The sequence below is a fragment of the Ctenopharyngodon idella genome, chromosome 24 (genome assembly GCF_019924925.1).
Source record: "Ctenopharyngodon idella isolate HZGC_01 chromosome 24, HZGC01, whole genome shotgun sequence".
NCBI classification, from domain to species: Eukaryota; Metazoa; Chordata; class Actinopteri; order Cypriniformes; family Xenocyprididae; genus Ctenopharyngodon; species Ctenopharyngodon idella.
Window position 1 is genome coordinate 19,475,285 of NC_067243.1, and position 16,256 is coordinate 19,491,540.

The 16,256-nt window shown below is 38.7% G+C and overlaps 1 protein-coding gene across 1 annotated transcript in view; it reads right to left on the reverse strand.

Annotated features, from left to right (window-relative positions):
* Positions 1–16,256, reverse strand: part of roraa (RAR-related orphan receptor A, paralog a) — a 342,660-nt gene that overhangs the window by 88,865 nt on the left and 237,539 nt on the right. Inside the window, exon 2 of the mRNA XM_051884028.1 lies at positions 13,540–13,569. Within this exon, the coding sequence (XP_051739988.1) occupies positions 13,540–13,569 (30 nt within the window). The remainder of the gene's footprint in view (positions 1–13,539; positions 13,570–16,256) is intronic.

The window sequence follows — 16,256 nt, forward strand, 5'->3', positions numbered from 1 at the left end:
AAAGTGCCAGCTGTACATAAATGACCAATAAATAAATAAATAAATACAAAAACACTTTTGAAAATAGATAGGAGTTAAAAATGTAAGTAATGCAAAAAGAGCAACAGTATATAATAAAAACAAATGAAAAGAAATGACAAAAAAAAAAAAGATGAGTAAACAATGTCACATTAATTTAAAAGAGTAAGAGTAAAAGAGTAAAGAGTATAATGAAAAAAAAGTGTAGTGCAAAATGCGCAAATGTTTACTTCAAATGGCCTTTGAAAAAAATTAAGACTAATGCGAGTAAATGGCAACTGAACATACTGGGAAAACTGGAAAAACAAGGCAAAAAAGAGGAATGAATAAATATATTAATATTACTTAAGATAAAAACAGTTACATAGAGAAAAAAAAAAGTAAAAAACTTCAGGGAAAAACGAAAGCAACTTCATTTGCATATACATGTTGTTGTTGTTGTTGTTGACGCCATTTCTCTGATGTATGAAAGTACTTTCCAAGCTATAAGGTCAAATTGGCTTTCAACCACAACTGTGGCACGCAATAACTCTTCTCAATAATTTTGAAGTCGGAGGTGCGTCACTCTACCACTTCGCTCTACCACACAGGAGCAAACCGCAGAGACGCTCCACCTCTCAGAGCACATATTCAGCTCATTTATTAGGATTTACATTGTCCTGCAACTTTCCCTCCAACTAAAACACCATTATACTCCTCCAAGATACCGTAGCTGTGGGAGAGGCTTTCTCCTGAAGATTGAGGGAGTTCTTGAGGCTACGATACTCCTTGGAATTTGGCCCTTTCGGTAGGCCCAAAACAACAGTCTTTTTCTTTCTCCCCTTCCATTTTTGAGCTCCTGGTCAGAGGGCTCTCAGCTTTTCTCTTTTACTGTTGACTTATGAGTTAGCCGGGGATGTTTGGGAGCTATTTATCACAGGCCTGGCTCGTCCTGCACCCTCACACATTAGTAATGTTCTCCACCGAGGAGTAGGCCTGTCACAGCTCTCTTCCCCCAGAACCTTTGAACAAGGTAGGTCACGGCGAGGCCTCGTGCATGCCCCACTTTTAGTCTTTCACGGCACCTTTAAGTTCGCCCAGGCCCGGTGCGGACGGAGACGGCCTAGGGGCATCGTGGTTAAGGATTGATGCTCGTGTGACTTGAAACAGAAGAAGCGACAGATCTTTTCCATATTGTGATGTACAACCGAGTGTTACAGATTATCGAAAAAGAAGAAATGTAGGGCGGGGACTTGCTTCAATCTACCGATTGTTGTTTGGATGTTGAGATGTGGGCGTGGCTCTCAAAAGTGGAGAATTCAAGGGGTGGGGTTTAACCAAACTAATTGTGAACTAAAAAAAAGTGAACTAATCCTTTAACACATGAAACCTTCTTGTAAAATGTTACCCAAACATTTTATATAAAATGATACAATGCACAATGCATATTTCACAATAAAATCTATAACATGTATTTAGAATTTTCATTTCATGCTGACTTTCAAGCAATGTATTTTAGTATGTGCATTACCTGGGAATCGAACCTGCAATCTTGCCGTTGGTAGTGCAATGCTCTACCAATTGAGCTACAGGAAATGAAAAGGATGGGTCAAAAAATATTGAGAAACATAAGGGGTGAAAAGATGTCTCCTATAATCAGCAAACAAAGCGGCAACCTCATTGGGGGAATAAAAAAAAAATCCCCCCAACCTTAAGACTACTTCTTACATCTCTTCCTGTTTTCAGATTTGTCATTTTATTTTCTGTTTGGACGACAAATGCTGTTTGAAACCAAAACACGGGATTAAGGGATAAAGTTGCTGCACGTCGACCTTGATTCAGTAATCCTGTACATTATTGGGTAAATGTACATTTGTCTCAAGAACACAACTCCTAGAGGAGTGTAATCTCTCTCTGTTACGACAGCTTCTTAACGCAACACAAAATGTGATGAGGGCTTCTTTCTGCAAATCAATCTAACTTAAAATTCCTCCTGAGCTATTTGTAATCTGCGAGGCTAAGGAATGTAATATTAAAGGCCCCGTTCACCCAAAAATGAAACATTGCCTTCTTATCTTTCTTCCGTGAAACACAAAAGGAGATGTTTAGCAGAATGTCTTGGCTGCTCTTTTCCATACAAGTAAATGGGCATGGATGCTGTTGAGCTCCAAAAATCACATTAAAAGCACCATAATAACAGTCTAAATTACTTGTATGCCATATTTCACGTTTTCTGAATTCATGCCGAATAGCTTTCTGTAAGAAACAGACTAAAACGTATGTCATTAAAAGCATTGATTTGAACTTCTTTTGTGTTCCCTGAAAGAAAAACATACATGTTTCAAAAAACGTGAAAGAATTCTCATTTTTGTTCTAAATATCCCTTTAATAAACACCAATTACTATTAATTTTCAGGAACTATGCACTTTAAAAGGTTCTTTAGTTTTATGTTAAAAATTTGTACACTTTTTCTGTGTTCGTCTGCAGTGTATACTGCAGGGTGCAACCGATTTGAATTATGCAAGCAAAAATTAAAGAGGCGAGTTCTTTAATGGCCGTGTGGTGAAAAATGAAGTTGATCTTTGGAGCGAGTCCACCACATCATTAAGGAGTCTGCCACTTAATCAGAATGGATACAAAGCCGGCAAGGTGCTAAGTGCGCAGGTGGAGTCGCGCTGACAACCGCTGATACATTAAAACACTGAAAATGAGGGAAGATGGTACAGGTAGAGGAAACAAGACCTGAAAAGGACAAAAAAAGCAAGAAGTTTTCCTTCCTCTGTATTATAAGGATGGTTCACCCAAAAATGAAAACTGTCATCATTGCATACCTGTATGACTTCTATAGAAAACCCAGATTTAATAATGTGCCGGTCATTGCTTTCCATGCAATTACAAATAATGATTACTGTATCTTTCAACCCTCAAAAAGGATGTATAAAAACCATAAAAGTGCTCCATATCACTTATGCACTATATTTCAAGTCTTCTGAAGTCATATGATAGCTTTGTTAAAAGCTTTGTTTTAATTTTTGGGTGAACTATCCCTTCAACACAACTTTCATGAGGACCAAAAGAGACAGCTCTAATCTCTCAGATACAGCTTCTGCAGTCTGTTCTTCTGCAGCTAAGAAGTGGTTTTCCAATGGTTTTTAAAGTATCTCTAATTTGAAAGACTGATCTCTTTGAAAATCCCAGTCTTTTGCATGGTTTATTCAACAAAATTACAAGTGAATAATTTAGAAACAGAAGTTTTACAGGATAATTATAGTTCTCATTATTCCAGAGTGCATAATTGTCTCTGCACTTCTACAGTTATTGCCATTGTAACTCACATAATAAAGATGGTTTGTGAAGAGGCATAATTCTTAAGGTTCAGCATAATATCCTTATTTCCACAGAGACTAAACTGAAGAGTTTGCATATATATACGTTTGGGATCATACGATTTTTTTTAAAGACTGAAGACAGGAAACATTTATTATTAGTATTATTATCAATATTGAAAACAGTTGTGCTCCTTCACATTTTTGTGGAAACAGTGATACTTTTTTTCAGGATTCTTTGATGAATAGAAAGTTCAAAAGAACAGCATTTATTTGAAATAGAAAACTTTTGTAACATTATAAATTCTTTACTTTCTCTTTTTGATCAATTGAATGCGTCCTTGCTGAATCAACCAATCAATCAATCGATCAATCTATCAATCTGTCAACTGGTCAATCGATCAATCAATCGATCCATCAATCCATCCATTGATCGATCAATCCATCGATCCATCAATCCATCCATCAATCAATCCATCAATCAATCCATCAATCAATCAATCAATCATACTGACCCCAAACATTTAAAACAAATATTTGCCAGAATAAGCTGCAATGTGGACCAGGTCTTATGCCATTTAGTCAAAGCTCTGGCTGTGGGAGACTATGTGTGTCTTCTGTGTATGTGTGCGTGAACGCGCCTGCTTGCACGCACCAGACCGTAGAGGAAGCTAATGATGGCACAAGGACATTTCATCAGCACCATCTTAAACATCAGCAGTCAGCCTCCATCAGTGGTGTTCATATCTGCCGGAGCCAGATGACCTCCGTATCTGTCCTGCCCCATGAATCAAAGCCCTCATTTCATGCTGACATGCTGCACTTGTCGGCCACTGGACGGCTGCGCGAGACAGAAAAGTGATGAGACATGGTGAAAGTGGGGAGTGACAGATAACCGCTTTAGCTTGTACAAGGCCGTACCACTTTACCGAATGGCAAGGAAGGTGCACTATGACGCCGCCCAAATGCCCACGCAGGCACGTGCCTGTCCACTGTCACTTGCTGCGGTCTGCAAAGTTGTAATCCACCTTAGCAGATGGAGCTCTGTATACAATCCACAACAGCAAACACGCGTTGTTTGCATGACGCATGTCACTCGCCGTTGTTTTTCTAGGCTGACATCTCTTCACAACAAGGTCTTTCAGGTTCAGAGGGACTCACAAAAGGACAGCACGGCTGGAGAAAAGCTGACGAAGCTGAAGACGGCACAAAGCATGCTCACCACAGAGGGGAAGAGACAGATTATGTGACTACAAAGAAACTGAAGGGGGCCCAGTACCCATCCTTGAGTAACCCCTACTGTAACAACCCCACGCCAGACCACAGCCTGGTCAAAAAGGACACAAAAGCAACCATAATGCCAAACCTCTCTCATTTAGACAGCTTCAGCCAAAGAAGGTGATGGAAGAGCAAAAAAAAAAAAGCCTTGCTTCAATTTATATAATTTATGCAAAAAAACGCATTCACTATGGCCCATTTGCAATTCAGCGAAATGGCCGATCATAATGCTTTTGCTGAAAAATGAGGAGCTGTCATTTTGTGTGGATGGAAGAAAAAGTATCGAGGGAGAGAGAAGAAAGGGATAAAAATCATGCTGTCCTGGTTTACGACAAATAGATGTCTCTATTGATTTCCTTTTTACTGAAGCGGCCCATCCTTCTCTGTTGTGAATATACTGACCTATTTCTGATAAAAAATGGCAGGCTATTATGGATTAAAGCAAAGTGTCCAAAAAGAAAATATTCTTTCCATGGCACAAACAAATGGAAAAAAGATGAAACATAATCTATTGTTAAAATTGGAGAGTGTCAATTTGAATGTGCAGCCTTTTTTCTGCCGAGTGTCTCTTGTTGTTTGAGGATGGAAAACTTTGGGTTTCTGAGGCATGCTGAGAGCAAAATCGCTTCGTCAGAAAGCGCACTCCTGGGACGCTCCGTCCATTCAAAACAGTCTCTCCTGACGAGCTAGTGTTCACTTCATTTACCAAGCACTTAGCCAACTGGCGTGACAAAACACATACACCGTAGCATGCTGTGACCATCACTTCTCTTGATAGAGGACATATAACAAATCTCTTCCATATGTCAGTCTTTACAAAACAAGATGTTAAAGGTCACGCCTTGGTGACTTGTTGCTCCTCAATCTCATGTCACTCTTAAATCCTTTCAATATTTTCCAGCCCTTCATCTGGAGCACATAACCAATCTTGACGAAATCATCATATAAATTTTTCCTCTGAGAGGCTGTATGCCAAATCAAGACAAGATGATTAAATGTATTTCAACAAATAGGCTCTCCCATACAGCTCTCATTTACGTTTTAGCTGTGCAACAGAAATATGTCAGACCACTGCTGGGATGCATTATTGGCTGTGTACAGCATGATTATGTTTAATAAATCCCTACAGCGTTAGATTATCCATAGACGGCTCTCATCCAAGTTCCAGCAAACAACCTCGCTACAATGACAACTTATAAATAATGATTCATGAAATGCCATAAAACATCGAAGACAAGGAAGTTGTGAAATCTATGTTTGATTAATCATTTGAATGGGTCCTGTTTATCACGGTTTCAATATTATTTTTTTTTCTCAAGTCGGCTTTCCTGCTCAGTCAAGGCTTGTTTAAAGCTCAGCTTTAGGCTATTGGGCATTTTTCATATTGTTAGGTTAATTCAATGAAACTATTGACTTTTCTAGTTAAATAAGGTTTTAATTTCTAAATATTTGAATTTTATTTGTAGATTTGCTAATACACCAAAGAGAAACAGGTTATGGGCATGCCAATTTATAGTCACAAGAGGAACCTGTATTGTAGAATGACCCATTAATACTTCAGAGAGGTCGGCCATAATGTCTTAATCGTTTGATTGAGATTAGCATGGCTGCCTCTTTGTGACTCTCTCAGTGCTGGACGGGGCGGTAAACAAATGAACTGGCAAGGGTGAGGCCATGCTTCTCAATAAACACTGACACAGCCTGTCCTCACTATGGAGACAGATAAGCCTTCTCTACAGCTCGCTCACTCAAATTCTCCCTCCTTTTTTCCAGACTTCATTTCAATCAATCTGTCTTTCCATTGCTTTTTCTTTCTCTCTGCCTTTCTTACCATTTTCCTATCTCTTTCTCGCATTGAATCAATGTCTCTGCGTCCATATGGTCACGACTAACCTGTACGGGACTCAGACGGGCTCCACTAACACTCCACTACAGCTGTCGCTCTCTCTGTGCCGCCCTAAACAAGCAAATACTTCATTTGCTCAATACCTGTCATCCATGACTAACAGCATCAAGGCAGAACAATGCGTTAGGAGAGAATAATTCTCGATAGAATAACAAACCATGGCGTAATACCGAGCCCATTTATCTTCTGCGCTTCATACCCGGAGCTTCTGACAACTTCGGAATATCACATAAATCTAGGCAGATTTCCATGCATGCAAGTAGATTGCGTGTTTATTATTCGGTATTTGCCGGGAAATAAGACATACATACAAAATAATCTGATTTTGAAGACTCCATGAATTCAAAAATGAAGTTGTGTGGCTTTTAGTCCATGTGTGCTAACTATCTATGTGCTAATTTACTCCTAAAAGTTGAACTGTTAGCACATTTATTTAAAATCTACAGTTCTCTACAAAAAAAATAATTAAAAACAGCGATGACCCATCCTGCACTCACGGGCTGTGTCCAAATTTTTGTGCAAAATCAAATGTCCTCTAGAATGTCTTTCCCATTTCCACCTGCCTCCAACTAGTAATAACAGCTAGCAAATTATGGTTCATAACTACGATTTAAAGGACCTTCAATTTCCCCTCATCACAATGTCCTTTTTTCAATAGGAAATATGTTGATGCAATAAAAGGGGGTTTCGCACCGGGTAGTTCTAGGAACTTAGTTCTAGGAACTAACCACAAGGGTGGTTCCCCGAGAACTAATAGTTTTCCTGGTTTTCCTGGTTGCATTCGCTACGCCAGTAGGAACTCTGAAGTGACGAGTGTAAGCTGCGCTTGTTGTTGTGACTTTTATTTTGACAGCACGGCAGACCTTTATTTTGACAGCACGGCAGACCTTTATCTTGACACCGCTGAGAACGGCAGAGCCTGAGCAGCACAGAGCACTCACATTCTCTGTCTTCATTAGTTTGCGATTTGTCTAACAGCCTATCTAATATGTTATTTGATAGAACTGTTCAAAAGAAAGAACACAGTATATGAAAAAGTATTAGCGTTTGCCGTGTGGTTGATGTCCAATGTCGCTAGCTGAGCAGAAATACATAATCATGTTTTGCGTGGTCCCCTCAAAGTTGTGTTGGATTTTCTCCTTAACTCGAGAGGTCCATCTATCATTGTTTTCCATGTTCGTAGAGTTAGTATGTGGAGTAAATATATAAGCTATAAACTGTGTGTGTACATGGCTTTTTTAAAAATGGCGGGTGCTGGTGTTTTGCAGCCTATCAACGTACACTTACGTCACTGGTAGTTTCTATAGTGCTGTTTTAGACCCTACTCTGAAGTAGGAGCTGATTTAGGAGTTCCTAGAACTAAATCGTTCCTAGTTCCTTTGGTGCACACACGGCAAAATCCAGGTACTTCCGCCAATAGTAATAGGAACTATGAAAAGGTTCCTTCAGTGCGAAAGCCCCTGAAGAAAACTGTATTCATTAAGAGACTGTAAGTACCTATTAACTAAACCATTTGCAGGTTGATTTCACATATAAACACTGTGTCTCTGTGGTGTTTTCAAAACATTTCTATGTTTGTTTGAATATCCTGACCAGCTTAGCATAGCAACACTGGCTCAGCCAATGGCACGCGATTACGGCAAGACTGTTTGTTTGTTCAACCAATAGCAGACAGGGGGAGTGTGTAGGAAACCTGTTTAAAAACAATCATTATATTTGTACTAGCGTTGATGCAAATGGCACAGAAATGACTCGCTTCAGCTTTAAACCTGAAGTAGCCAGACATGCAAACAAGAGCTGCTATCTGTTACTGAGTACTAGATCCATGGCCCTAATCATTTTACTGATCTGTTTTTTTTTTCTTTCTTTTTTTCATTTTCCGAGGTGCAGCGACATGGCAAGACAGACGTTTTCTCTGGCCAGGGATCAGCCCTGTGATATGAGAGCTAAGAGACACACACACATACCTAAATGCAAACATACATATGCAAATAAAAGATTAAATCCTAGTCTACTGCCTGTAATCACCTAGTACATCTTATCAACATGTCTTGTCATTCTCTTAGACAGGTTACAACAACACCAACTCATCTCACTAAAGCAAAGACTGGACTCTACTGCAGTCTAAATATGAATCCAGGACAGAGTCACATTCTGCCAGTGCTTTGAATTCAACTCAGGCATAATTACATGGATGTGGGAATAATTAGCAATGTCAAGTCAGTGGCAGGTAACAATTTTCATAAGTTTAGTAGTACCGCTGTTACAAACATGAACCACACCTCAAAATATGCGCTTGTTGAGGATGATCTATTACTTTTCTGTGCAGTCAGAATTACAATTTTCACTTGGAACACAATAAAATAAACAAGTGAAAAAATTCTGTCGACTGACACTGAAAGAACCAGAATATCAAAATTTGGGGGTGGACTTTTTACTTGAACAGTAACAAACCACCTAGTAACGCCCTAGAAATGACACATAAACACCCACGAAACTGCATAGTCATATTTGAAAAACACCATCTTAGCAACTTTGCACAGGAAAACACTAATATTTTCTTCTACTTAATCAAGTTAATTCCAGTCTGAAAAGAATTCACCTTGAAAACAAGTACTTTTGCACTAAAAGTCCTACGGAACTTTTATAGGACAACATTTTTTTTTCTGTCATTTATTTAAATTCCTTGGAACACCCTGTTCTTAACGGGAGACATCTAAGTACTTAATTCCTGTCTGGTGTTGTGCTTTTCCTCTCAAAGAGCTATTAAACAGCACTGTTTATCTAAAGAAAAGAGTCTGTTGCCAGAACGAACCACATGGCCTTGCAGTAGCACTATATAAAAAGGCCGGCCATAAAACTGTCAAGTTCAAACGCAAAGAAAACCATACATGAAACCGTGCTGTAAAACAGAGCCTGTGGGGAAAGTTTCAGTCAGTGTTTATGCCACATTCTCAAATGACTTGAGTGTCTGAGAGTGTCTATTCCAATCATACAAATGACGACTAAAAGATCAGCATTTTCAGCACTTTTGACTTATTCTGCATCTTATTCTGTTTCAAAAGTGTAATTTTTTATACATTATTTTGGCCCTTTTATTAAAAGGAAATGAAATGGGGGATGGACTTGAACTTGTTTGCTAAGTGCTAGGCCACAGTTCTGTAGAAAAGTAGAAATTTTGTATTTTGTACAAAAAAAAAAAAAAAAAAAAATGCTGTATAATGCCCAGGCTTATAAATCAATGATTTTCGTCATTGTTTCAGTCGATAAACGTGCTAGACTGGGTGATTGTAGATGAAGAATTTTCTTAAAGGGGACATATCATGAATTTATTCTCAAAGGTGGATCGGTACCAACTGTTCATGATCCAATTTCATATATATTTCGTGATGTTTGCAAATTGTATTCTGAATGTGTTTCGTTAGCATGTTGCTAATGTACTGTTAAATGTGGCTAAAGCTACCATTGTTTCTCACTGTATTCACGGAGACCACGGAAACTTATATTACATCTTGTAAAAAGGGGCATAATAGGTCACCTTTAAAGTTTATCTGCAGAGGAGGTAATGTATTTCTTTTAATGGGCAATGTGAACATTTTTTTGGCATTAGCCAATTAATAGTTGAAAACATTTTTGTTTTCAGTTTTGAAAGTTTGTTTTTAGTTTTGAACGTTTTTAATTTTGAGCAAAATTATGTAAACATTCTCATTTGTCATGATTAAGCTGTATTATTTATATTTGTGCATTATATTGGCCACGATAAAAACATAATAATAAAAAAAGTCAACCAATTATTCTATGGGCTTGTCTTAAGTGAAATTCGACCTGAATGTTTGTTTCTGACATTGAATGTTCATTTATACATTGGCTTTGTCTCTGTGGCACTTCAGAATAACACTGAGTTGGTCAGAGAGGCTGCTGGTGGGTCGTAAAGAGGAGAACTGAAGTATCTGTTCTCTTCGAGAAAGTGCTCAGGCTTATTAAGGGCTGAACGTGCAGCCAGGGGAGGCCGAGAGGGAGCGGGAAAGTGCCTGCTAGCCAACAGCTGCCCTGTAATTTATATTGATGAGGGGACCGGTGGGCTGCTTCCATGGTTTTGATCATTCAGGCAAGAGTAGAGAGATGAGTCTGATGAGTCTGTGTGATGTGTTTGGGTAGATGAGAGTTTGCAAAGAGTGTGTGTGGTTAAGACTGCAGGGTTACTGCTGTCACGGGTTGTTGTTTTAGCAAGACAAAACAGGTAGGTAGAATACTATTTTTATAGAACCAGTAATGCCAAGTGTTGTTATGAACACAATCAAAATACAAAAAAATACACATTCAAAAAAACCTTAGATAAATACAACAATATTTTTTGCCAACACTTTTTTTTCTACAACTGTAGAAATGAACAGTGAATTTACAGGTGAAATAATTTAAATAAAGTTAGTTTAATGATTTTACATTACACCGTAAAAATTGGAATACACTACACAACTTAAAACACTAGGCATCATTAACTTGCCAACTGAGAAAAACTAGGCATCATACACTATTAAAGACTTTCAAGGCGTTCCGAACACAACAATCTCATGCAGAAAAATGTGCCTCGTTGCTAGAAAACACATGACAAATGAAAACATGTTTTCTAAAATAGGCCCAAATTATGTTTGATATCATCTGACTACATAGAATAATAGTCTGAAGTTAAGAAATTGGAGTCTGTGGCTATCATATACTACGCGATTTTCTGTGAAATCTGGCAATCTAAAATCTGTAGATTGGCTCTGACTGTTGGAAACTAGTGTTGACTCAAAATGTGTCAAAAATCTTGGCAAAAGATGTGTGGTGTATTCCAGCCTTAACCCTCTAAATGAAAGGAAATACATAATAGAGACTCTTAGGGGCCGTTTACATGACACTGTTTTTAACTAAAAACAGAACACATTTTATGCATTTTGGCTGTTCATTTACACAACAACAGTGTTTTGGGGGCCTGAAAACGGGTTTTAAAGTGCAAGTTTTTGAAAACAGTATTGTTATTGTCTCCGTGTAAACTACAAAAACGCAAATTTGTGAAAATGGTGTTGTCATGCATATGCGTATTACATGTTCAGTCTATAGGCATGTAGTGTTTCTTTATAAAATGACACTGCCAACTACTGGCCTGGCATGAATAATATGAATAATTTAGTCGTTTTTCGTGGAACATTGTCATCTGCACACGGAAAATGCAAAGTTAAAACTTTTCAGTTTTTAGTACATCGTTGTCATGTAAATGTACCCTAAAAACAATAGCATATTTTCAGTTTTGAGTTTGGGTTGGTTTTATTTGTTATTAGGCTAATTTGAGTTAGTTTCGATTGGTCATTGGGCTGTCTTTGTCTCACAGACCTGGCAACCCTGGATTGGGGGAAATGTGTGTAAATGTAATGTTTAGTAGTTATAGCCTTGGGTGTGTGTGTTTGCATGAGCATGTGTATGAGCACGTTCCAGTTCAGTTGCTTCCATGAATGCATTATGGCTGCATATGCGGTCTAGTCGATTGTAAAACGCAAATTTGCACAACCCCCAACTAACACACACATCCTTCCTGTACATTCTCTAGCCAATCTCAGCTGATCCCTTTATTAAAGTCAGTATGAACACCATTTTAGTTTCTCTAATGCAGCGTATTTCTGAGTGCAACGAGAAATTCAATGATATGCTGACATAACATCGCAAAAGAGGCTAATTTAGCTAGTTACAAATGCTAATTTCTTTCATAACCGGCAAGACCCTTTCTCTACCCATTATGTATCATTTAAACCCTTTCATTGTCAAACAGTGATCTTTGACCCTTGCCACCAGCCTTAACTTGTCATCTTCACACTTCATTCTCTTTGTATTTCTCTCCAACTGCCTCTCTCGCTCTCTCTGACACGCGTCATTAGCATTTCTTTCATTGAGATTAAATAGTGAAGTCCGGTCCGTGGCTTTGAACCCTCTCACTTGAAACGTTCTTTGATTTCACCTCCTTCTGTTAAGGAGAAGTGATCAGCAATGTAATTAAGATAGCAGTAGGGCCCTGGAAGAAAGGATGAAAGATCCACCTTTATGCTGGATGAATGGAGAAGACAGCTACAACTGGATATTTCTAAAGCCTTTCAACAAGTCAAGTGAATGTAGACGGATGAAAGGATGGCAGTATTTTTATGTAAAATGACAAGATGAGCTTTCATTAGCTAGATTTACAGCTGACTAAAATGCAAAACAAATACAACCTCTCAGGATTTGGTCAATGCTAACTAGCTAGCAAAACTACTGTTTTCAGTAGCGACTGTCAGTTGAATGTTTTCAAAATAGTGTTGATTTTTCAGTAACAAGGTACTTAGCAGTTAGCAGCAGAAAAGTAGCAGTTAGTGTGACAAAATGCTACATTATTGTATAGCTTGACTAGTTTAACTATTTTTTTAAAAATTATGAGTAGCTTGTAGCTTGACAAGCTACATATTTAAAGTAGCTTCCCCAGCACTAAAGAAACGTATTCAAAAATTCAGCTTTAACATCTCTTTAGAAGCTCAGGTGTGAAATTGAACTGACCTGCAACCTCAACAAAACTTCAAACCAAGATCAAGTCACTGATATACTTAATCTGTAGGATGTGCCAAGTCCCGAAAGGTCACGTATGCAACCTGTCAGAGATTCAACAGTCTTCCCTCCAGACCTGATCACTATCTCTCAGAGACTTATCAAAAGGAACGTCTTTAACCCCGCTCACTAAGGTCACGCACAAAACCGCATCCTTGTTTTCAAAGAGCAAGCAGAGTAGATAATATAGCACCAGTTATAAAAAAAAAAAATCATCTGATTCCTATCAAGGATTCAGATTTCTTAAATGAACAATAGCAGACAAGCTTTCTTTTTCATACAATGAAAATATAACTGTGAAATAGCCTATTGTTGACCACACAATAAACACACACACACACACACAAGGATACATGGAGAAAAAAATAAATAAATAAAACTTTAAAAACCTAAATTATATATAAAGAAAAAAAAATACTCACAAGTGTGTGTCTTCTTTGTTACTGAAATACCTGCAAGAGAGAGATACAAAAATAACATTAAATTAATTTTTTTCATTATTTCAAATAAATCGTATGTAAAAATACAGTTGTATACAGCTAAAAGCAATGTAAAATACAGAAAAAGCTTACAGCATATTGGAACGGAGATGCTGTAAGCCGTGACATTGACCGAGAGCCAAAAGCTAGCTTTGACTGTGTTAATGCTTCCTAGCACTGCCACAGGCTGTGTCTAAGCAAGGTCAGGCAGGTCAGTATGTTGCCGTCACACGGACCAGGCAGTTGCCTTGCTGTCACAGTTGACCTCCACGCAATGGAAATTAACAGGAAATCACATACAGAATGCTAAACAGATCTGTGAATATGTTCATGTCTGTTGGTGTAGCCCAGAACCCCCGGGTGCATCTTTATGTCTGACCTTATAAAGCATGACTAATGCCACAGAGGCACGGATGGATGTGTGTGCGTGTTGCTGAAACAGAGGGTCCCATGTGGACCGAGCGTGCTCATGCTCTATGGGCCAGAGCAGACTAATAGATCCCACTTGTCATGCGGAAGCAATGGCTAATTTTTCTACAGCTTGCATTGGAAACTCAAGGGACGTCGAGCTGACATGATTCAGTAATTCCACAGAAAATAAAAAGAGGTCTGGTCGGCGATAACGATGCTTCAGATGTTTTTTGAGGGAAGGGGGAATACACGTCAAAGACAGTAAAGCAAATGAGCAGGCACACGTGCACACAGATGCACCTGAGGACACGCCAGCAAAAACACAGAAAGGACCCAGAAGCGAAACTTGAGGCACTCCGGTCAAGCTTCAAGATCAACAATGCTATCGCTGGAAGCGCATTGTCCAACAACAACATTACACAAAGAAACAAACAAGCAATAATCCTCTTGTAACTTACACCTGCAATCAAATCACAAAGCACTCAGCATCGGGGTTAATGGCAATGACCAAAATATGACGTCAAACTGTGGCTGATAGTAACATTGGCTAAACACAAAGGTCTCATTCTAGGAGCCAGTGTAACTGAAAATATTAAAGGCGTATTTCAACAAAAACCATTTACACATTCTTATGTTATTACAAACCCATTAATTGTAATCGCACAGAAAAGAGTGACCAGTACTTATTCAAAATTTTATCTTTTGTGATCCACTGAAGAAAGTCATAAGGTTTGGAACGATATAAGGGTGAGCAAATGATGAATTTTAATTCCCTTTAAAGGAACATTTCTGTTCTAATGGTGTGAAATTATAACAAGGAGGGTCCAAGGGAATAAGCCATTTATCCCATCCATGTGATTTGGGCCAAATTCTTTCCAGGCGAGCTCTCGAGTTTTACAAATGAAATAACTGTCCAGTAACTGTGATGGTTAAAACTCTGGCTGAAAATAGGAAGAGTCATTGATATTGCCCTATTTATTCACTACAGAAAAGTATTTTGGTTTAGTTTAGAGAGGATTCATAACATTCAATCTTGTAAGAGTGGATGACAGGTTTCAGTGGTAGATAACAAGGTGAGAATAGCTAAAACTAGACTATACATTTCCAGGTTCAAAGCAACATGCCTGTAAAATTCAACATGAAACAGCATTCAAAAATTAATAGTCTTTACATATCCTAAAGGCAACACTTTCCCAATATATCTTCTTTTGTACTCCACAGAAGAGAGAAAGTCATGCAGGTTTGGGAGGTTTTGGAAAAGCTGCATTATCTACAACAGGAGCCTAAAACAATGCCTAAATAACCATTTAATGCCTTAAAGGGGACCTATAATGCCCCCTTTACAAGATAAGTCTGTGGTGTCCCCAGAATGTGTCTGTGAAGTTTCAGCTCACAATACTCCACAGATCATTTATTATAGCTTGTCAAATTTGCCCCTATTTGGGTGTGAGCAAAAACATGCAGTTTTTGTGTGTGTCCCTTTAAATGCAAATGAGCTGCTTCTCCCGGCCCGCTTTCCAGAAGAGGGTGGAGCTTTAACAGCTCGCACTTCGGTTGCTCAACAACAACAAAGCTGGAGAATCTCACGCAGCCAAAATGAGGATTGTCAGTAACGGTGTTCAGTCTTACACCGTTCAAACCGGAGTCGGACACTGATGGAGAGACTCAGGAAGAAGTTACAACTTTTAGAATGCAACTGGATGTTTCTGAACGGTTAGTGGATAAATTTATGTAGTTGCTGTGGAGTTGATTCAACTCATTGACTAGCATGTGCCGTCATGTTAACCTTTTGTGCAAATCCAGCGTTGAATTGACCCTCATTTGTGAAGCAGCCCGGCATAAAATGACGGCATGTGAACAACACTCTACTACAACAACTCTTCCTCTTCCCTAATACAGCCCAACATGGCCTCACCCCCTTTGTTGTGTGTTCTCAGGGGCAGGGTTTATGTAAATTTTAGGGTTAGCGATGTCACTAACCCGGGAAGAAGCTCGCTGTAGTCCCTACCACCCGTTTGTTGTAGTCCAGAGAATTCTTTAAAAGAAAACTCTCACTTTGCATTGAACATTGAGCGTCATAACTTTGCAGATGTTGTTTATCCTCTAACAGCAACATTACACACTAACTAAAGTTAAAAAAGTGAAATCATAATCAACCACCCCTTTAAAAACAGCCTAGGTGACATTATGCCTTTCAGAGATAGCTTTGTGAACGTGCTTGCAAAAGAAGTACCTGAGGAGTAACCACA